The sequence below is a fragment of the Lissotriton vulgaris genome, chromosome 3_1, assembly GCF_964263255.1.
Source record: "Lissotriton vulgaris chromosome 3_1, aLisVul1.2, whole genome shotgun sequence".
Taxonomy (NCBI): Eukaryota; Metazoa; Chordata; class Amphibia; order Caudata; family Salamandridae; genus Lissotriton; species Lissotriton vulgaris.
Genome location: NC_141689.1, coordinates 1,354,723,648 through 1,354,743,097, shown reverse-complemented (window position 1 = coordinate 1,354,743,097; position 19,450 = coordinate 1,354,723,648). Strand labels below are relative to the sequence as shown.

Sequence of the window (19,450 nt, the reverse complement as noted above, 5' to 3'; positions counted from 1 at the left end):
AGCTGAACGGTGGCATGATGCTAGGGAGAAGGTACTAGAAATGCGAAAGACTGCTACTGAGAAAGAACGAGAGCAATGGGCCAAAGATGGAGAATTTGATGATGAAGGTTGTTGGAGGAATAAGCAGATGGATAGGTGGAAGTTACCCACAGCCTTCGTACAACCTATGGTTCAGATGGCACATGGGCTAGCACATGTTGGAGCTTCGGCAACTGTGAAATTGCTTACGCGAGTATGGGAGCATCCAGAAATTGCTAGCTCAGCTAAAAGAGTGGTACAGGCCTGCATGATTTGCCTTAAATACAATCCGGGAAAAGGGACACGAACTCCAGCAGGAGGATTTGCAACACCCACTGCACCTTTTGAAGTATTGCAAATGGATAATATTCAGCTGGAACGCTGCAATAATCTAAAGTACGTCCTGGTTGTGGTTTGTGCATTCAGTAAATGGATTGAAGCAAACCCTACTAAGGACAATACTGCAATGACTACTGCTAAGGTGCTTCTGAAGGAATTCTTTCCTCGTTTTGGTGTTTGTAGATTGTTGTGGAGTGATAACGTGCCCCATTTTGTGGCGGATGTTATTAAGTATGTCCTGAAGGGATTAGGCATTGTGCAAAAGTTCCACGCAGTATTTCACCCTCAATCAGCAGGGTTGGTGGAAAAGTATAATGGCACGCTCAAACTAAAGATTGGGAAAATTCAGGCCTTCACTTCTCTGACTTGGCCAGATGCTCTGCCTTTGGCGTTGTTGTCTATCAGATCGGTACCACACTCTCGGACGGGCTTAACGCCCTATGAGGTAGTTTTTGGGCGCCCCATGAATATATGGGGGGTGCCCAAACCAAGTTCAGTGTATGATGTACCTTGTGTTTTAATGAATGACTATTTGGCACAATTAACTGATAGCTTGGTTTCCATTCATCAACAGGTTCGAGAAGCACTCCCTGATCGGTCCACAGGAGAAGGTCATAATCTCCGGCCTGGTGACTTCGTCCTCGTGAAATCGTTTGAGAGTTCGAACAGTCTGGAACCGAGATGGTGTGGCCTTGAACAAGTCCTCCTAGCCACGAGAACAGCAGTACGGGTGACGAATCGCAAAAACTGGATTCATTCGATACACTGCCGGAAAGTGCAACCTGATCTGGTGGAACCTGCTGTACTGACTGACCATCGAGATATCCTGACTACGGAGAGAGGCTGTGCTGTGGTACCTGACGATTCTGAGGAGTTCTTCCCGGACCAGACAACGCCTGCATCAAGAAGATACGATCTGCGTCCAAGGAAAGAAGCTGCAATTGTATGAGAAGTTGTCAGGACGGTCCCTAGGTTTGTGAAACGGAGAGCCAATGAGGCAAAGGGGTGGGGGGGGATCTGCCATGCATTAGAGTAGTGACACCCGTCTTGGCCCGATGGTGAAGAAAACAACGGCTACCTCAGGGGTAAGAGTTCTGACAACACTTTAGTTTCAGGAAGATACTGTGCACATTTTCTGCTCGAGATGGATAAAAGGAAGATTTTTGGTTCTGTAGGATTCATTTTCGTTATAGCAGTCATTGCTACAGTCATGTGGTTTGTTGAGGAGAAGGCTCCTGCCCGTGAACTGTATGTTGTTTCTACTCCAGTCCCTGATGAGCACTTTTTCTATACACTCCCATATCAAGAGCTGAAACATCGACAATCATATTTGAATAGCACTTTCATTCAGATGTTGCATCATACCCACGTTGCTACAAATGCCACAGACTGTTGGATATGTGGGATGATGCCAGCACATCAAAAGAAAGGGGGAACGCCGTTCATACCACTTCCCTTTTCTCACAACGGCTCTTGTAGAGCGTGGTACACTTTGCTTTTTGCCACAAGAAAGCCCACAGTTGGACGGCTGATTTTCAAACTGAATAAAGAATGTCATCAAGATAAAGACGGCTATCCACAAGTTAACGGAACTATATGGGAGTGGGAAGAGTATCGACCGGACAATGAATCGACCCCTTATATCTTCACGAACACTGAAGACACTGTTGGACAAGAGAAGTTTGTGATTTCTGTGGCCCAAGCACAAGGTGATTTATGTGTATAAAGTGTAGGCCATATTCCTGTAGGTGTTAGTGATTGTATTGTTGTATCGAACATTGATGGCCTGAACAACAGTACTTTCCTTGCTTCACATAACACCTATTTTGTAAGTGGGAATAAGGGTTATTATCGATTACCAGCCGGTTGGTCTGGAGTATGTTATGTATCGTTTTTATTGCCACCTGTATTTTTGGCACCTGCATCATATCATAAAGACTTGAAGTTGTTGAATAATGTAACAGTGAACAGATTCAAACAGACTTTATCCATAGATGATGTTGATCAGACGGACACTAGTCTGCAACAGTACATAGATTTCAACCTGGGATTGCTTTTCTTTGGGGGAGCTGCTCTGAATAGCAGAAAGATACGGCGATTGACAAGAGTAGTGGAAGCTGTTACTAATCAAACTGCTGCAGCTCTTGGGAATCTTACTGAAGAGCTACAAATTACTAGGATTGTTGCGTTGCAGAACCGAATGGTTCTCAACGTTATGTTAGCAGATAGGGGTGGAGCTTGTAGAATTATCGGAAGTAGCTGCTGTGTTTTCATACCTGACCATACTCCCTCTGTGTATAAAGCCATTAACAAATTACACAAAATTGCAGCTGATATACACCAAGAAAATTGGTCTTGAACTTTCTCTGGGTGGTTCTGGACCGTAATTTCTACATGGGGTTGGAAGGTCCTCACTGGACTATGTATAATTGTTGCCTTATTATTAACCTGCTGTGTATGCATCCAATGTAGCCCTATGATATGTTCGTTATGTGTTTCACTTTGTGTACCCAATAAACAAGCTGTTGCGGATGCTGCCCATAAGAAAACCATAACTAGAGAGATAGCGGATATGATGAGCATCGATATAAACGATGAGTATTTAGATTATCCAAGAAAACCGAATGTCTTCAGCAAATGCTGAAAGGGTCGTCTGATGTAAATAAAACAGCGATAATGTTAAGCATTCGCTGAAGACATGCTATTATGCCTTCGTTATAGTTTTCCCGCTCATACTTGGAAGTACGCCCGGACTCCATTTTGTTTTCCGGCGTCCATCTTATAGGCTACATTCCGCCATGTGCTCGCCACGAGGCAAGTCCTACCTCACTGATTGTCACCCCTGGAGTTTGCCCAGCAACATGCTATAAATAGTTCCAGCTTATCTAGCGCATGCCCAGTACGTGTAACATCTGTTTCTGCTTAGAGAGGATTGGAATGTGCATTCGAGGGGTTCCATGAACCGTTAACTCCATCCATGTATCGATCATGCTTGAGAAATGTCCTTATATGGTTGTAAATCACACTTTTGAGCTGTAACCACCCACTTATGAGCCCCTTCTTTGTGCATAAAAGGGGACCGCATGTCTGAGTTCTTTGTGCTACCTTGTACAATACTGTAGAGTGTTGTGTGGGCTGTAGTACCACCTTTAAAGGTTTATTAAACTATGTTTTTGTATTTCCAGTTTCCGTGCCAATTTCTTATGTAGTCTGAGGACTTTGCGTACAGAAGGGCGAACCCTTTCGCAATCACGGGCCTTGCTGAGGCCTGTACTCATCAAGATGTATGGCAGGGGAAGCATCCCTTACAATGCAGGCATTACAATGCAATGCCATTACAACACAGTCAATACAATGCAGGATCCATTACATTGCATGCCATTACAACGCATGTCATTACAACACATATTCCCCACTGACCAGCACCTTTCCTGAGGTAAGCACCCGGCGTTGTTAGAATAGTAATTTTCATTGTAATGGAGTATGCGGTATAATGGCTTGCGTTGTAATTTCATGTGTTGTAATGGAAGGTGTGTTATATTGACTGCGTTGTAAAGGTATGTGTTGTAATAGTTTGCGTGGTGATGTCATACATTCGTATGGGAGTTAAAGTATATGTAATCCTTCCAAGAATTTCAATTGGAGTATAGACTCCACAAATATCAGTTTTGAAAATAACTACAACTCCACAATGCCTTATTGTATCACTCCACTTCTTGGATCGAGGACATGAGATAAGTCCACTGGAGGCCAAAGTCTTGACAGCCCTCTTGGGAAAGGTGGGAGTGCCTGCATATGCTGGTGCCTTTTAAATCCTACTGTTTTGCTGGCCAGTTACAACGGTTCCCTTGTTGTCTGGTCGGGACCCATCTGCAAGAAATTAGCTACCAGGAGTTGTGCTTCCCACAGAGCTCCCTCTACTGCTTAATAAGGCTATCACATACTGGAGGAATGCACTCCGTTACATACATACCCCTACAAACTATCCCCTTAATATCCCCTTGCATGGCTGGCCTACTCCATTGGGCATACTTACAACCATCAGACTATTACCTTGGGAGAACATGGGGATCACTACTGTGGGAGATTTGTTCAGTAATGGACACTGATGACCCATCAGGACTTCATGCTGCTGCATGGGCTCCCTGGTTCTCTCTTTCTCCTGCATGTAAATATACTACGCTATGTCCAGAAACATTTGTTACCAACAGGCTCTGAACCTGATACACATACACTGGTTCAGGCTGTCCATGAAATGGGCACCGGCAGATACCTGATCAAATGGCTCTACAAGGGTCTGCCTGCCCACTTACACACCTCACTAATTCTGTTGAGAACACAATGGGAACCGGACCTCAACCGCACTTTTAATGATAAAGAATGGCATTTTCTAATTGAGTACCCCAGCATGCATCCCGGAATATACATTTTAAATGTATCCAGTTCTCGCTATTGAGTAGGGCATATTTAACATCGTCAAAACGCGATCAAATATTCCCCATAGCTTCAGCTTCCTGCCATAGATGCCAGCCTGATGACAGATACTTACTACATATGCTGTGGTCGTGACCTACATTATTATCTCACTGACAGGACATCAGAGAATCATTCACATCACTCAAGTGGACCACATACTGGGATACGGCTGAATACTAACTTCTGGGACAATAGCCTAAGACCTCTAACACTGAGGCCCGCTTTGATGATCTTGCTCTTCTCCTAGCCAAACTGCAGCTCTAACACAGCTGGAAATCCCCTACCGCACCCCTTGCGGTGGGTTGGCGAGAATAGGTCTGGTCCTGGGGTTCAGCTGAAAGTCATGCACTAGCTAGATAGGCATATCGTGGATTGCGCAACAACCCATGGGGTGGGACGACCTACTGGGACAATTTAAAACCCAGGATGAGGATACCACCTGGCCTTGTTACACATGATGGACCTAGCACTCTCATGTCCCTACCTCTGGTCATTTCCCACTACTAATTTCACTTGATGTCTGTTAACCCTTCTGATTCCTTACAGGGATGGTTAACCCATTATGATTTGTGCTGCTTCTTCAACAGATCTGAACTTTGTTCTGTGGTCAACATTGGGGGGTGGGAGGGTGGTTGATTCACAGTTAAACTTTTTTGGTCCTTTCCTTTTTCCTCCTGGAGCTGGGTGTATCATTATGATTTCATGTATTTCATATTGCCTGTTATAGGGTATACATCCAGTATGTTTATTGATATATATGTCTGGTTGTTGCCACTCTGTTAGATCATAACAGTGTACAACAATAATTATTGCAATGCTGTTTTGTTTATGGTTCTCAAAAAGCAATAAACTATGTTAAACAAATGCAAGTCTCTTATCATCCACTCTCATGATCTCCTTGTAGCAAAAAGGCCAAAGTGGGAAGGATGGGCTAGCCCTCTGGAGGACATGGAATGGAGAGAGGCAAGAATGGGCACTTGCGAGATAGTCATATCCTCCTGACTTCAGTGCATTCAACTTAAATATTTACATATCACTTACCTCACTCCATCCCAACTTTTGTGGGGTAAAAGATCCCCTCACCTACATGCTTCCATTACTTGGAGCTGGGAGGGAACTTCTTTCATATGGTGTGGGGCTGACCGTCCATAAAGGTATGATGGATGACCATCTTTAACACCCTATCGTGCATAATTGAGAAATGGGTGGAGCTTTAGCTTTCACTCCATAGTGCACTGCCAGGTATTATGGAGGATATGGGAAGTACTGGGGCGGGGGGGATTGTTGGGGGTTGGTGTTCAATGCATGCTGGAGGCCGCTGGTTGCATGATCGCCAAGAGAGACATTGGAAGTATACACCTTCACCCCCTTTTGCAGCATAGCGCACAGCCGTGGACTGGTGTTCGGAACTAGAAGAACCCATATATGTTGCAATAGGATGCCCTCACATAAACACTATAGAAAAAGGGAGAAATTATGGGAATATTATGAACTGATGAGTTGAGGTGATGCCAGGAGAATAAACCAATGCATGATATATGTGAACAGGATGTATTTCTCTTTTTAAAATTCAAGGTATTTATTAATATGTTTTACAAAAAGTCAAAATAATCTGATTAAATTAAAAAAAAGATTCAGACAAGTGGTTGGCTAAACTGTCTGAAAGTATCTATGCACCCTACGGGCACACTTATGAAGCCCCTCATTTAAATTAGATTTGAATGTACATTTTATTCAACAGAAATTGCTTTATAGTTGATACTGGAGGTGATCCCAGTCTACAAGAAGGGTGACTGATCATCACCTTCCAACTACAGGCCTATCAGTCTCATTGACTGTGTCCAAAATGTGTTTGCCCGCGCACTTCTTATGAAGATACAGGCCTGTATACGCATTTTCAACATCCTGTCCTCTTTCCAAGCTGGATTAAGTAAAAAAAACTATAACTATCAATCATGCCTTTTGCTTCCTTCTATTGACATGGAAGATGGTGGTAATCGGCCAGGGAAGCCTTTATGTAGCTGGTCCCAAGGCACAAGCTTTGGTGCGTTCTAAAAGAGATGGGCCTCCCTTCCGAAGTCTTAGTTTTAGCTATTCGCCTCCACGAGGCAAATTTTGCAAGGGTTCCCTGGGGCAGCCAAGGCCAGCTGACAGACCAGATCAAAGTCAATAAGGTGGTCCGGCAGGGTTGTGTACTGACTCCCACACTCTTTTTGCTTTTTGTAAATGGAGTCGTCCAGTACCTTTCAGACATTTCCGCCGATGCACCCACTTTGGGGGGGCATAAAAGTGGTAACACTGTTGTTAGCTGACAATACGCTGTTAGTGTCCAAAATTCCTAGAGGGCAACAGCTGCCACTGGATCGCTTCAAGGCTTTCTGTACCATGCGAGGGCTAGAGGTCAATAGAAGTGAAGTAGTGTGGCTCACTGGTTAGAGGCGGCAGACCCGAGAGCAGAGGACGGCCCGGGACCAGGGTTCGATTCCCGGCGCGGCAGGTTTCTGGACCAGGGTCAGCGGACTCAATAATTCTCTCGCCTCGGTGCTCACTCTGATCAGCGATCACACTCGGCAACTCTGGGCATTAGCTTGCCTCATCTTCACTAACGGCCCCACCAGACCGCCGGGGATGCCTGGTCTCACCCTGGAGATACCCATTAAGGGACCATCTCTCAGGGAAGCCAGGAAGGGTTTTGCAGCGGTCGAAGCGCCTTGGGACCCTCCGGGTAAGTAGTGCGCTATATAAATGCCTATACATACATACTGGAAAACAAAACTTTTAATGTTGAACCCCCACAAATCATACAATGGCACGCTTACACTGGGCGGGGTTCCCTTGGAGAGAGTGAATACCTTTGACAATCTGGGGTTCACTCTCTCCGAGGATATGTCATGGAAGCCCCATGCATTGAAGCAGATTCTTCAACACAGACAGATTACCAGGGCTTTGATCAAAGATCATAGGACCTCTATTAGCAGACGAGTAGCAGCCCCACTCCATATATATGAATGCAAGCAAGGCAGTGGGCTCAGCACTGTACGGTGCGGAAATGTGAGGAATTACAAATTTGGATGGCCTTTTGATTACAGAGAACACATTTCTGAGAGCACTGGTCTCAGTTCCACAGAGCACCCATCTCCATCCACTTAGGCTGCAAATGGGCAGAACCACATTTACAGAGAATGCCAAGTTACGCCCCCTCCTGTTCTGGTTGCGTTTAAGAACAACCCCTAAGTTGATCCTATACGCTGTTGCCCTCTCTGAAGTAATTGCACTTGATCGCTTTAAGAAATTTGAATGGCTCTACAAAGTGAAATCCCTGCTTACTGCAATAGGGTTAGAGGGATTGTATGACGCTAAGGACCCAGCATTGCTGCCCAGCAAGGACCTGGGCAAAAAACATTACTGGAACTGGATGGCTCAGTCTTCATGAACTTATCCTTCCTGGGGCTGCCTTACAATGGAGTTCAAACTGTCACGTAAATATGAGCAATATCTGGAGGCTGTAAGGGGCCCACAGGACAGGAAGCTCAATATGCAATTTAGACTTGGCTCTCTCCCAGTGAACTCTTTCACAGCTTCCTGGCGAAAGTCTGTTACTCCACCACAGTCCAGCCCAGGATGTCTCTTAGCTGTTGAGTCAATAGGTCATATACTTTTTGCTTGTTCGATGTACCGGTCCCAAAGAGCCAAATGCCTTACCTCTGTTTGCAGGCGTTATGGAACCTGTTGCCATCGTGAAGCGCTGCACCTTTTAAAATCTAACACCAATCTGTTGATAGTCTGTGCAGTTGCTAAGTTCCGTGGTAAAATGTGGGCCATTAGAAGATCTGTGATGAAAATTTAATTTGACTGCACATCTTATTGAGTTAGCATTTTTATGTATTTTTAAGGTGTTTTTATAAATGCTACACAGTTCAAGTGCAATACATGATGTATATTTAAGTCCCGATCATAGCACCAACCTTAACACTGAGACAGCATGGCGGGCCATGCGGCTGATTCCTGGTTCCGCAAAGGCTTTTGTTGACTTAGTTTGTTGGCGTTATATATGATCATTTTTAATCTTCCTAAAACATTTTTTAGACTAACTTCTAGAGTTTTTCTTTTAATTTAATTGAATTGAATTTGAACGTATCACTGTATGTACCTTAACTCCTGTTCGTACTGTATGCATCTGCACTTATATGGTCTGAGGACGAAATTAAGTTTATGAACTGAACCTTGGTGCAGTGGAATTTTGAGGACAATGCTTTTGGACATGGAGTTATTCTTGACCACATAGTTGCAACAGAGTTTTTGGAGCTTGATTAAGTCACAACAAAAAATACTCTGCTTCTAGGTGATTTGTGCATTTTCCTTGGACCATGTCCAGATGGAACAAATCACAAGTGTAGACTGTCTTTTGAACAAGTACTGTTGCAGTCAATATCTTATCCATAACACATACCCAACAACCGTGATTGTTGAACTTTAGAGACAGAATACATGCTATGACAAGAGGAGGGTTGAGTAAAAATTATACTTCAGCCAGGGTGTCAAATATCTTTTAACAGCCTTTGCCCTTATTATTGTCAAAATGATTGGCTCTAATTGCATTGGACAAACCTATCACGCCCATTTTACATTTATTTACAAATGACAATTAGAAAAAGTGAGAGAGAAAAACAGCACATGTGCTAGCTTGTCAGGTCAAATATTGTTTCCTGCAAAATAAGTACCCACCTCTTCCAATAAAACAGGCATTCCAAGTCGAATTGCATTTTCAAGTGTTCTCAGGAAACCAGAATCTGTTAACTTGATCACCTTCAAACCATTTTTACTTTCTTTGTTTCTTATCCATCGATTTGCCTATGCAAGAAAGAGCACATTCAACTTGGTTAATCAAGTAATCTAATTAATTATAATATCGATGGGCGCTCATTCAGAGTGAAAAGCTTCAACTTTTCAATTCTCCCTGTAGGAAAGGTTTTTTAAATTCCAAGATCAACGAAGTCTAGAACAGGCGGCTATTTCCTCACTTAGCTGAGATAACAATTATGGATATCGATGATGATTGATACTTTATTCGATATTGTCATATCATAAAAGTACATTGATCATAAAAAGATTGGGATTAAAAAGTATGGATATCTCTCCAGCAACTATTTGTTTGTGCATATGTTTATTAGGATTTTAAAACTGCAAACAAGTTTTCACCATTACAAATACAGTCAAGAAACATGTCAACGTTGAATTCCAAGCTACTTTCTCATCTAAATGAGGTTGCAATCCATAAAGTAATATCACAGTACTTTCTACACATTCTACATTTGCAATGTATTGCTGTTTCATTCACCGGCACCCTGCTACCCATCCTTGTTGTTAATGCTTCACTACTGTTCCAAAGGGCTAACCACATGCCATGTTCAAGTCTCATACTGCTTAACAGAGTAAGATTAGGTGATCGAAATTGTTCTCAATTAGTAATCTGCAAGGAGCCAGCATCACTAACCTGTTTACCAAGCAGTACATCGACCATGCTATCGTCAGGGCAGGGGCCAACTGTCCTAGTCTGTAGGAAGTCCTTTAAGGAATGCTTCACATGCTTAAGCTAGGTTGGGTCTCTCACCATCTTCCCTTAAGGCCCGTGTTCTGAGACAAAAGGCCTACTTCCAGGACCTTGCGCTTGGCTAGCATAGGAGTCAGGTGTGCAGAACGATATTCTTGCTTAGCTCACTCAAGGCGATCACATAGATTAAGTAGGCATAATAAGACTTAGAATATTGTCTCCCTGTGCTGTCAGTGAGCCATTCACTGCCAGAAATCCTGAACAGGACATCCCCATGGGGAAAATCCACCTTCGCTGTTAAACATCTGGGACAGTATAGTGGGTGAATAATGTAAATTCTATGGAGATAGAATGGTGTAAGTATCTGAATTCTACCATAGGATTTCGTTTTTAGGGAGACTTTGCACCTTGACTCATTAGTGTCACCCACTCATCATTAATGAAGTACCTCCCTACATCTCTTTACTAAAACTTCCTTAATACCCATTAGTGAGGGTTTACTCAATTCACACATGCCTGTGCCTAATTTGGAGTCTGCCTTTCTCCCTGTCCCATGGGTCAGAAGGCTCTGCATCACCTTATCCACCTCTGGTGACTGTGCCCCACTGCCTCAGGGCAGTTGAGTTTAAAGAGTGTGCAGCCATAAGCCAATGATGTACCAATTGGAATGCCTTAACTCATCGTGGTCTCTGTACAGAGTGGCATGGAAGGGAAAAAATTATTGTGAGAGGCTGGCCTGGTATATGATGTACACTTATGGAAGTGGACACCGTGCACCAGTCCAGGCAACCCTTATGGTGATTTAGGAGGTCTTAGACAACCATAGACGTTCTCTAAGTGGTAGCTGTGGAGAGCAGCCTTCAGGCTTAGTCCAGAAGGAGTGTAAAGCAGCTTGTTTTTCCATAATGCAATCTTATAGGTATAGATTAAATGAAAAAGAACTACACAAGTTACTATAAAAATATGTATTTATTATATAGTACTCACTAACACGTTTATATATCTCCTACCCGGAGATATGCACAATGCACACAACACTTTGCATAGAAATCATGTAAACAGCACATAATACACAGTGAACCCCAGGGGGAATCAAACCATATATTAAGAAAATGGTAGAACCACTACTTGTGTCAAGATAATGTCCAGAGGATGTGGAATTCTCGGGGACCAAAGGAACCACCCAAGATGAGTAACTAGGAACCCCACGGAGTTCATGTGCAGTGTGGGAACACGTTGGCGTTCTCCATACAAATCAACGTGTAAGTCACGGTTGCAGTTTTAAAGAAAAGGGACCCTTCTCAGTGGACCCTGAGGAAACCCCATGGAGGACAGAAGGTTGGAGAGCCACCCACCTTTGGATACCCTAGTACCCACGTTACTCCAGTATTGGAGCTTTCATAGATTCACATGCCTGAATCATTCCCCGTCGTCGAGACGGGAGTCTCCGGTACATAAAAAAGCAATGTTTAGCAGTATAGCAAACTGAATGAGGCCTAGGCCCATTTCCCTTTTGCAATCCATAACCCTTGTTATGTAAAAAGACCAAACTTTTCCCTGAACCAATCAGAGCTCCTCATCATGTAGAACCCTCCTGAGAGAACCTCCTGCTCCACTGATTTTCTACTGCACGTTGTGTTAGGGAGTCTCTTTTGAGCTCTGCTCAAACTCTTACAATTCTACTCATTTGACTGGGATTTGAGGTTGTCTCATTTTCCAGATAGGTTTATTTGAAGTTCCTTCTTCTTCTATCTTGGCTGACAAGGAGAAAAAAGGATTATTTAGAGCTTGTGCCACCTGCTCTAAGAAAAGACTCTATACAGATGATCCTCATAAAGATTGCAGCTACTGCCTTTATCCAGAACATCAGGCGAAGGATTATAAGGTATGTCGTACCTTCTCTAATAAAACCTTGAAGGATCATGAAGGAAGACTATTAATTTGGCTTCAGAAGGTGAAAGCCAGGAGGGAGATCATCTCAAGTGATAGCGAGGAGGAGTCATCTTCGTCTAGGAGATCTCAAAAAAGGAACAGATCTCCTCAGACTCATACCTCAGGTGAGAAACCTGAGAAGGCCCCTAAAAAGACCACATCAGGGTCTTCAGTGCGCAGTCCCTCAAAATCTCCTTCAGGCAAAGCTAAGGAGAAGAAGGGTCATGCTTCAGAGGCCTTCGACGAAGAAGGCGTTGACGACTACCATAGCTACAATCACATCATCGACGGGATCGTCGACCACGGGACCACAACGGTGACTACAACGTCGACAATAGCGTCGATGATGATATCGTCAACGGCGGCGACTACGATCTCGTCGATGAGGGAAAAAACCCCAGAAAAGCATTTTTTGGCCTGGAAAAGAACAATCACACCAGAAATTACATCTCCAAGTAAGGTGTCTCCATTAGTTCCTTTGCACCTTCTGGAGGAGGAGGATTCGGAGGACGAAGATGATGGTGGTCCTTTTGAATATGCTAGTAGCCCATCTCAATTACGGGTGAAATACCAAGAGGAGGACTAACAGGATGAGTATGAAGAATGTCAGAATCGTCTCCAACAACAGCAACAATACCACCAGGAACATCACAAGGAGATGACAAGTGTGCCATCTTCTTTATTGAAGGATCTACAATTCATGTTAGAGGGTTAAAGGAGTAGATATCCTGCACCTCAGACCTCTAAAGAAATTCCTGAGGTTACGCCTAAACCACGCTCTGTACCAGGTACACCAGTGTGTATGGGGGAGGTCGTGCCAGAGCCTCTTCCTAGATCTCCACCACCAAGATCTCAGCAGGATCCAGATACCACAGATGATGACCATGAAGAAGGAGAGATTACGGACCCTAGTAGAGAGTGGGATGTTTCTCTCATTCTGTCACCTTCGTCTCTTTCACCGAAACCTGTGGATTCTCCACTAGAGGACATTGGTGGGTTTCATAACCTGATGGAGAGAGCCACTAAGAGATTTGCACTTAGCATCACAGAGGATAAAGCTGAATGTTTCTTATATGACTTCAAGGAACCCCATTGTAGATCTGTTCGGTCCTTGCCGATTGGAAGTCATATTTGGGAGGAAGGACTAAAGGTCATGGAGACACCAGCTACAGTGACTCCGGTGCTCGCCAGACTGGACAAAAAATATAAAGCGCCTGTAGATGCTCCGGCTTGTCTTTTAGGTCATCCAAAACCGGACTTGGTTATTACACAAGCGGCGCAACAAAAGTCGAGAAATCCGTCAGCTCCGATTACAGCACCCCAGACAGAGAAGGTAGGAGGCTGGACAACGCAGGAAAGAGATTTTCCTCTATGTCGGCTCTACTGGTAAAGGCTGCAAATGCCCTGGCCATTCTGGGAAGATACGACAGGCAAATGTGGTGCGAGCTTTCGCCATATATTGACCATGTGCCAGAAGCGGAGAGACAAAAGGCCAGGAAAATTCTTCAGGAGGGGGAGAGGACTTCGTCAGAAGTCATAGATTGCGCTATGGATATAGCGACTACGGCACTCAGGTCTCTGGGAGGAGCAGCAGTACTGCACAGACAAGGATGGTTAGGAGTAACGGCATTTAGACCGGAGGTCCAGAATAAGATCTTGGACCTTCCCTTTAACGGTGAAGATTTATTTGGTAAGCATGTAGCTAATACAATACAGAGTATCAAAAAAGATACTGATACGACTAAAGCATTAGGAATTCTACAATGCTGAAAGGTTTTTTTTCGAGGCTCTATCGGTAAGAGCCAATCGTCTTACAGAGGAGGATATCAGCAAGGGAGATACTCCTCTTACTCCACCTCATCTCAACCCTACCGTCAGCAGTTTACACAACGACAATCAGGAGGTTATACCAAGCCCACTCCAAGAGGTAAAGGTGGTCGTCAGGGTAAAGTAAACACCCGACGACAATGACAGCCTTCAAGTTACGGCTATAGGCACTCTACTGAGATCACATGTTCCCCTGGGTGGAAAGATTGCTCATTATTCTCAAAATTGGCAGCAAATAACTACGGAGCAAGGGGTCCCCAACATTATTCAATTCGGCCACTCTCTAGAATTTCTACAGATGCCCCCTCGTACGCCGCTGATGCATCAGAAGGTCAATCATTTGCATCAAATCCGAAAGGAGATTCGGACAATGCTCCGTAAGGGAGCAACCGGTCCCGAACTCCCAAAGGGGAAGGGGGTTTTACTCCGGATTTTTTTCAGGTAAAGAAAAACATCCTCCAATGGCGTCCTATTCTGGATCTCAGGTCCCTAAACACCTATCTCGAAAAACAGTCTTTCAGGATGGTTTCTCTTCAGGATATCCTTCTACTGGATATCCTTCTACTATTAACCTCATCACTGCGGCGTGAATTCCGCCGCAGTGCTGAGCCTTCCGATCGCGGGCGTGGTCATGACGGCTTCCGGCCGTCATCAGCACACGCCCACCATGACTCATAACGGCTGGGAGCCATCATCAGCGTCGGAGAGATTAAACCCGGGAGATCATATGACCACATTAGACCTACAGAATGCGTACTTTCACGTACCCATCCATCCTTCACACAGGCAGTACCTTCGGTTCATGTAGCCGGGGAACATTACCAATTCAAGGAACTGCCTTTCGGCCTGAAATCAGCTCCAAGAGTGTTCACAAAATGCCTAGCTCCAGTGGCAGCTGTTTTACGGAAACAAAAACACCAAGTAATTCCTTACCTCGACGACTGGCTAGTCAAGGCACCATCAGCAGCGCTGGTCCCAGCATCAACAAAGGCTTGCATGGACTTGTTTGCCAAACTGGGTCTAATCTACACAAGGAAAAATCATCCCTTCAACCAACTAAACATATCACCTTTTTAGGAGAAATTCTAGATACAGAGAGAAGCAAGGCTTTTCCCTTCAAAGAAAGACAGCTGAAAATAAATGATGTCTCTCTTCCAAGACTTTATAAAAAGAAAGTGTCTTTCAGTACGCAAGTACAAGTCATTACTGAGAACAATGTAATCTTGCATTCCCCTCGTGCCTCACTGCAGGTTAAGAATGAGACCGCTGCAAGAGCAGCTGGAACTACAGTGGCGTCAAGCGGAGGGATCCTTCGAGGATGTAGTCCACGTAACACCGGTCATGGTTAAGGCAGCAACATGGTGGACACAAGAACGGAATGTCTCACAGGGTCTTTCATTCCTTACAACACCAGGTCCATTGGTAGTGACTACAGATGCGTCCCTAGAAGGGTGGGGAGCATTTCTTCAAGACCTTCAAGTCAGCGGTCGTTGGAAGTTACACGAGCAGCAGTTACACATAAACTTGCCAGAACTCAGGGCTGTCCGTTTCGCACTACTAACTTTCCTACCCAGGATAAGAGGGTCATCAGTGTTGCTAAGAACGGACAACACGACTGCGATGCACTACTTAAAGAAACAAGGAGGAACAAGATCTCTCTCCCTTTCTCAAGAAGCCCAGGACATATGGGAATGGGCGCTACAGCAAGGGAGATCCATGACAGCGGTACATCTCCCAGGGGATCAAAACATCAAGGCGGATACTCTCAGCAGGCTCAAGTCATCCTGCCACGAGTGGGAGTTGGACCAAGGGGTCCTGAACAAAATTTGTCGAAGATGGGAAAAACCAACAGTGGACCTCTTCGCAACACGGAAGAATAAGAAATGCCGGTTCTTCGCAAGCTGGCTTCCCCCGAAGGGGTCTTGGGGGAATGCGTTTTCGATGGCATGGTCCGGTAGTCTTTGCCTACGCTTTTCCTCTGATTCCCCTCCTACCGCGAGTGCTGGTGGCCCAGACAACACTGGTTCACAGAGCTTCTGCTGCTATCGGAGGTTCATCCGATTCGCCTCCAACCAATTCCATCGCTTCTAACGATGTCCCAGGGACAAGTGCTCTATCCGTACCCGAAATCCTTTCGCTTAGCTTCTTTTCTCCTGAGCACTGTGAGGTTCAACATCTAAATATCTCAGAAGAATTTAAAAACATCCTCTGAAAGGCTAGAGCGGATATTACAAGTAAAACCTACAGAATGAAGTGGAAGAGATTCTGTCTCTGGTGTCATAAAAGTAAAATTCATCCTTTGACTTCAGCACCTCATGAAATTATCCCACACATCTTACATTTAGCCAAGTCTGGTTTGGCTCACGCATCTTTAAAGGTGCATTTAGCTGCAATATCCCGCTACAGAAGGTCTGCCTCTGGTCCATTCTTATGGTCGACAAGGATCATCAAGCAATTTATGAAGGGATTGTTCCGAGTTTTTCCCCCGATAAAGCCTCCACCACCGCTTTGGTGTCTGAATATAGTCCTGTCACAATTAATGAAGCAGCCTTTCGAATCTATACATAGGGCAGATCTTAAATTCCTATATTGGAAAGTGGCGCTTCTCATCACTTTAATTTCAGCGAGACGAGTAGGGGAGCTACAGGCTCTCACAATTCAAGACCCTTTTTTACAATTTAAAGAGGACAGGATGATTCTGAGGACTAATCCAAAAGGTATTCCTAAAGTATCAACTGACTTTCATTTGAATGAGCCATTGGTTTTAAAACGCTTCTTTCCTCAACCAACAACAGCGGCGGAAAGAGTTTTGCATTCACTGGACGTCCAACGATGTCTCCAATTCTATTTACAAGAGAGTAAGAGCTTTCGCAAGTCTTCACAACTTTTCGTTGCTTTCAGCGCACCCAGAAAAGGTTTCCTTTTATCAAAACGTGGGATTGCCAGGTGGATTTCCAGTGCAATTGTCTACTGTCACCAAGCTGCTGGAAAACCTCTGAACCCACGAGTTTGTGCCCATTCAACGAGAGCAGTGTCCACATCCACTGCATTATTTGCAGGAGTGCCGTTCCAGGATATATGCAGGGCAGCAACCTGGATCTCTGCGCACACCTTCACCAGGTACTACTGCTTGGAAGCAGCTGCAGAGACAGGTGTGGCGGTGGGAGAAGCGATATTGAGAAACATCATCCAATAACGGTGAGCCTCTTTACATCCCTCTGTCCTTTTCTCTTGTTTACAAATGCACATTTTTCTTTTACTATGTAGAGTGTTATTCATGCTATATTACATGATCATGGAACAAAGAGGAAAAATTTGTAATGTTATATCACTGCTCACTATTCTGATTCAGGCATGTGAACCTATGAAAGGTCCAATAATGGAGTAAGAAATCAAGTTACTTACCTGTAACTGTAGTTCTCCAGTATTGGAATCTGTCATAGTTTCACATGTGACCCATCCTCCTCTCCTGAGAGGCTCACCTTGGATTTAGCAAGGGAAGTGTTTTATGCACAAGTGTGCGAAAATCTGAGGAGCAGGAGGGTCTCTCAGGAGGGTTCTAGAGGGTGAGGAGCTCTGAGTGATTCAGGGAAAAGTTTGGTCCTTTTTACATAACAAGGGTTATGGGTTGCAAAACGGAAATGGGCCTAGGCCTTTTTCAGTTTGCTATACTGCTAAGTATTGCTTTTTTGGGTACCGGAGACTTCCGTCTCGACGACGGGGAATGATTAAGGCATGTGAATCTATGAAAGCTTCCAATACTGGAGAACTACAGTTACAGGTAAGTAACTTGTTTTCTCATCTACGCCAGGGAAGCTGAGTGCATAGGTGCGACGTGGTGTCGGAAACCGCTGCCGTTCACAATAGAGGACTTCAGGAAAGTGCCTCTGCGGGAGAAGGAGAAAGTGTCCAGTGGTATCTGAAGGTTGGTTCTAATTGAGACGTACCTGCAAGCAGAGGGGACAGAGTTTATGTCACTCAGGAGTGGCCAGGAGACCTGGAAGACGAATGCCCACTGATGTTGGGTGCTGCAGGAGAGTGGACGGTGACCTGACTCTACAGCTGTGAGGACCAGGCGATGCTGAGGGAGACCAGGAGCCATGCACAAGCTGTCCCGCGTCAGATGTCGAGAGCTGAGGAGTCGGTGTCCGTCGGAGGCACCAACAAGCCTTGGCAACTGCAAACAATGTGGATGTCGAAGAAGGTGCAATGTCGGGACCAGCAAGGTCCAGGGGGCTCACCAGAAGCAGGGGGAGTCAGGGCAGGCCCAAACAAGCAGGGGAGCCCAACAGAAACAAAGATGACCCTCAACAGGACCCACAGATCGGAGGCACTGGAGTCGCAAGAGGGCCTCGAGCAGCTCACCAAAAGATGCAGGCCACGATGCAAACAATGCAGTGTAGACAAAGATTCTGGTCACTGGAGATGCTCGAGGTTTGGGCTACTTGGAGCCCAAAGATCTTGATGGAAGGAAGCCAACAAACCTTCGCAAATGTAAGTTGATGCGGTGCACTGGTGTTTGGTTCCTGCAGCTCCTACGAGGGATACTGGCCTCAAACTTGGTTCGAGGGCGGGGCAGGCCTTGAGAGCTGTGGAGAACCACCAACTGTGTTGTTGAACCTTTCGGAGTCCAAAGGAGCTCTGGATCAGCAAACTGGTCATCTTATTTGCCGTGCCTGCAGATGCAGGGGAGTGACTGCTTCACTTCAAGGGAGATTCATTCAGGTGTCTTTGATGCCCAAAGGCCGTGGAAGGTTCCTGTTTGGTGAACAGGCATAGACGATGCAGCAGACTGGAAGGGGGATAAAGTCGAGTCCAAACGAAGTCAAGCAAAGTCCAAAGTGCCCAGACGGTAGAAGTTAAAGTGGTGTCTGAATTGAATTGTGACCCACAACGAATCTATTGACTCACCCGCAGGTAAGCCCTTAAGTACAATTAGGAAAGGGTTGGGATGATTCAGGGGACCCTCCCAGGGGAGGGTCTGGACAGTGGGGAGGCTACTCTCATGTTCTTTATCCAGTTTCACGCCAGAGCGGGAGTCAAGGGCTCCCAGAGCTTGTTTGAACTGGACTACGGCTACGGACGCGCCGAAGGTGCGCCAAAGGTAAGCCCGTCTACGCCCGACCGCGCCCAGCGCCAGACCCCCTGGTCCCCGCATCTCCCACCCCTCTCGCATCACATATGACCCATCCACCCTCCTAACACTTAACCCCGGCCGACTCCCTAATTGTGCCCAGGCCGCACCGGGACACACCCACGGACCCTTCACCTGTCACTCCTGCAACTACAACTCCTTCGAGACCCACA

General features: G+C 45.3%; 1 protein-coding gene across 1 annotated transcript in view; it reads right to left on the bottom strand.

Moving 5' to 3' along the window:
• Positions 1-19,450, bottom strand: part of DNAH6 (dynein axonemal heavy chain 6) — a 2,460,712-nt gene that overhangs the window by 644,138 nt on the left and 1,797,124 nt on the right. The window contains exon 56 of the mRNA XM_086961829.1: positions 9,559-9,684. Within this exon, the coding sequence (XP_086817955.1) occupies positions 9,559-9,684 (126 nt within the window). The remainder of the gene's footprint in view (positions 1-9,558; positions 9,685-19,450) is intronic.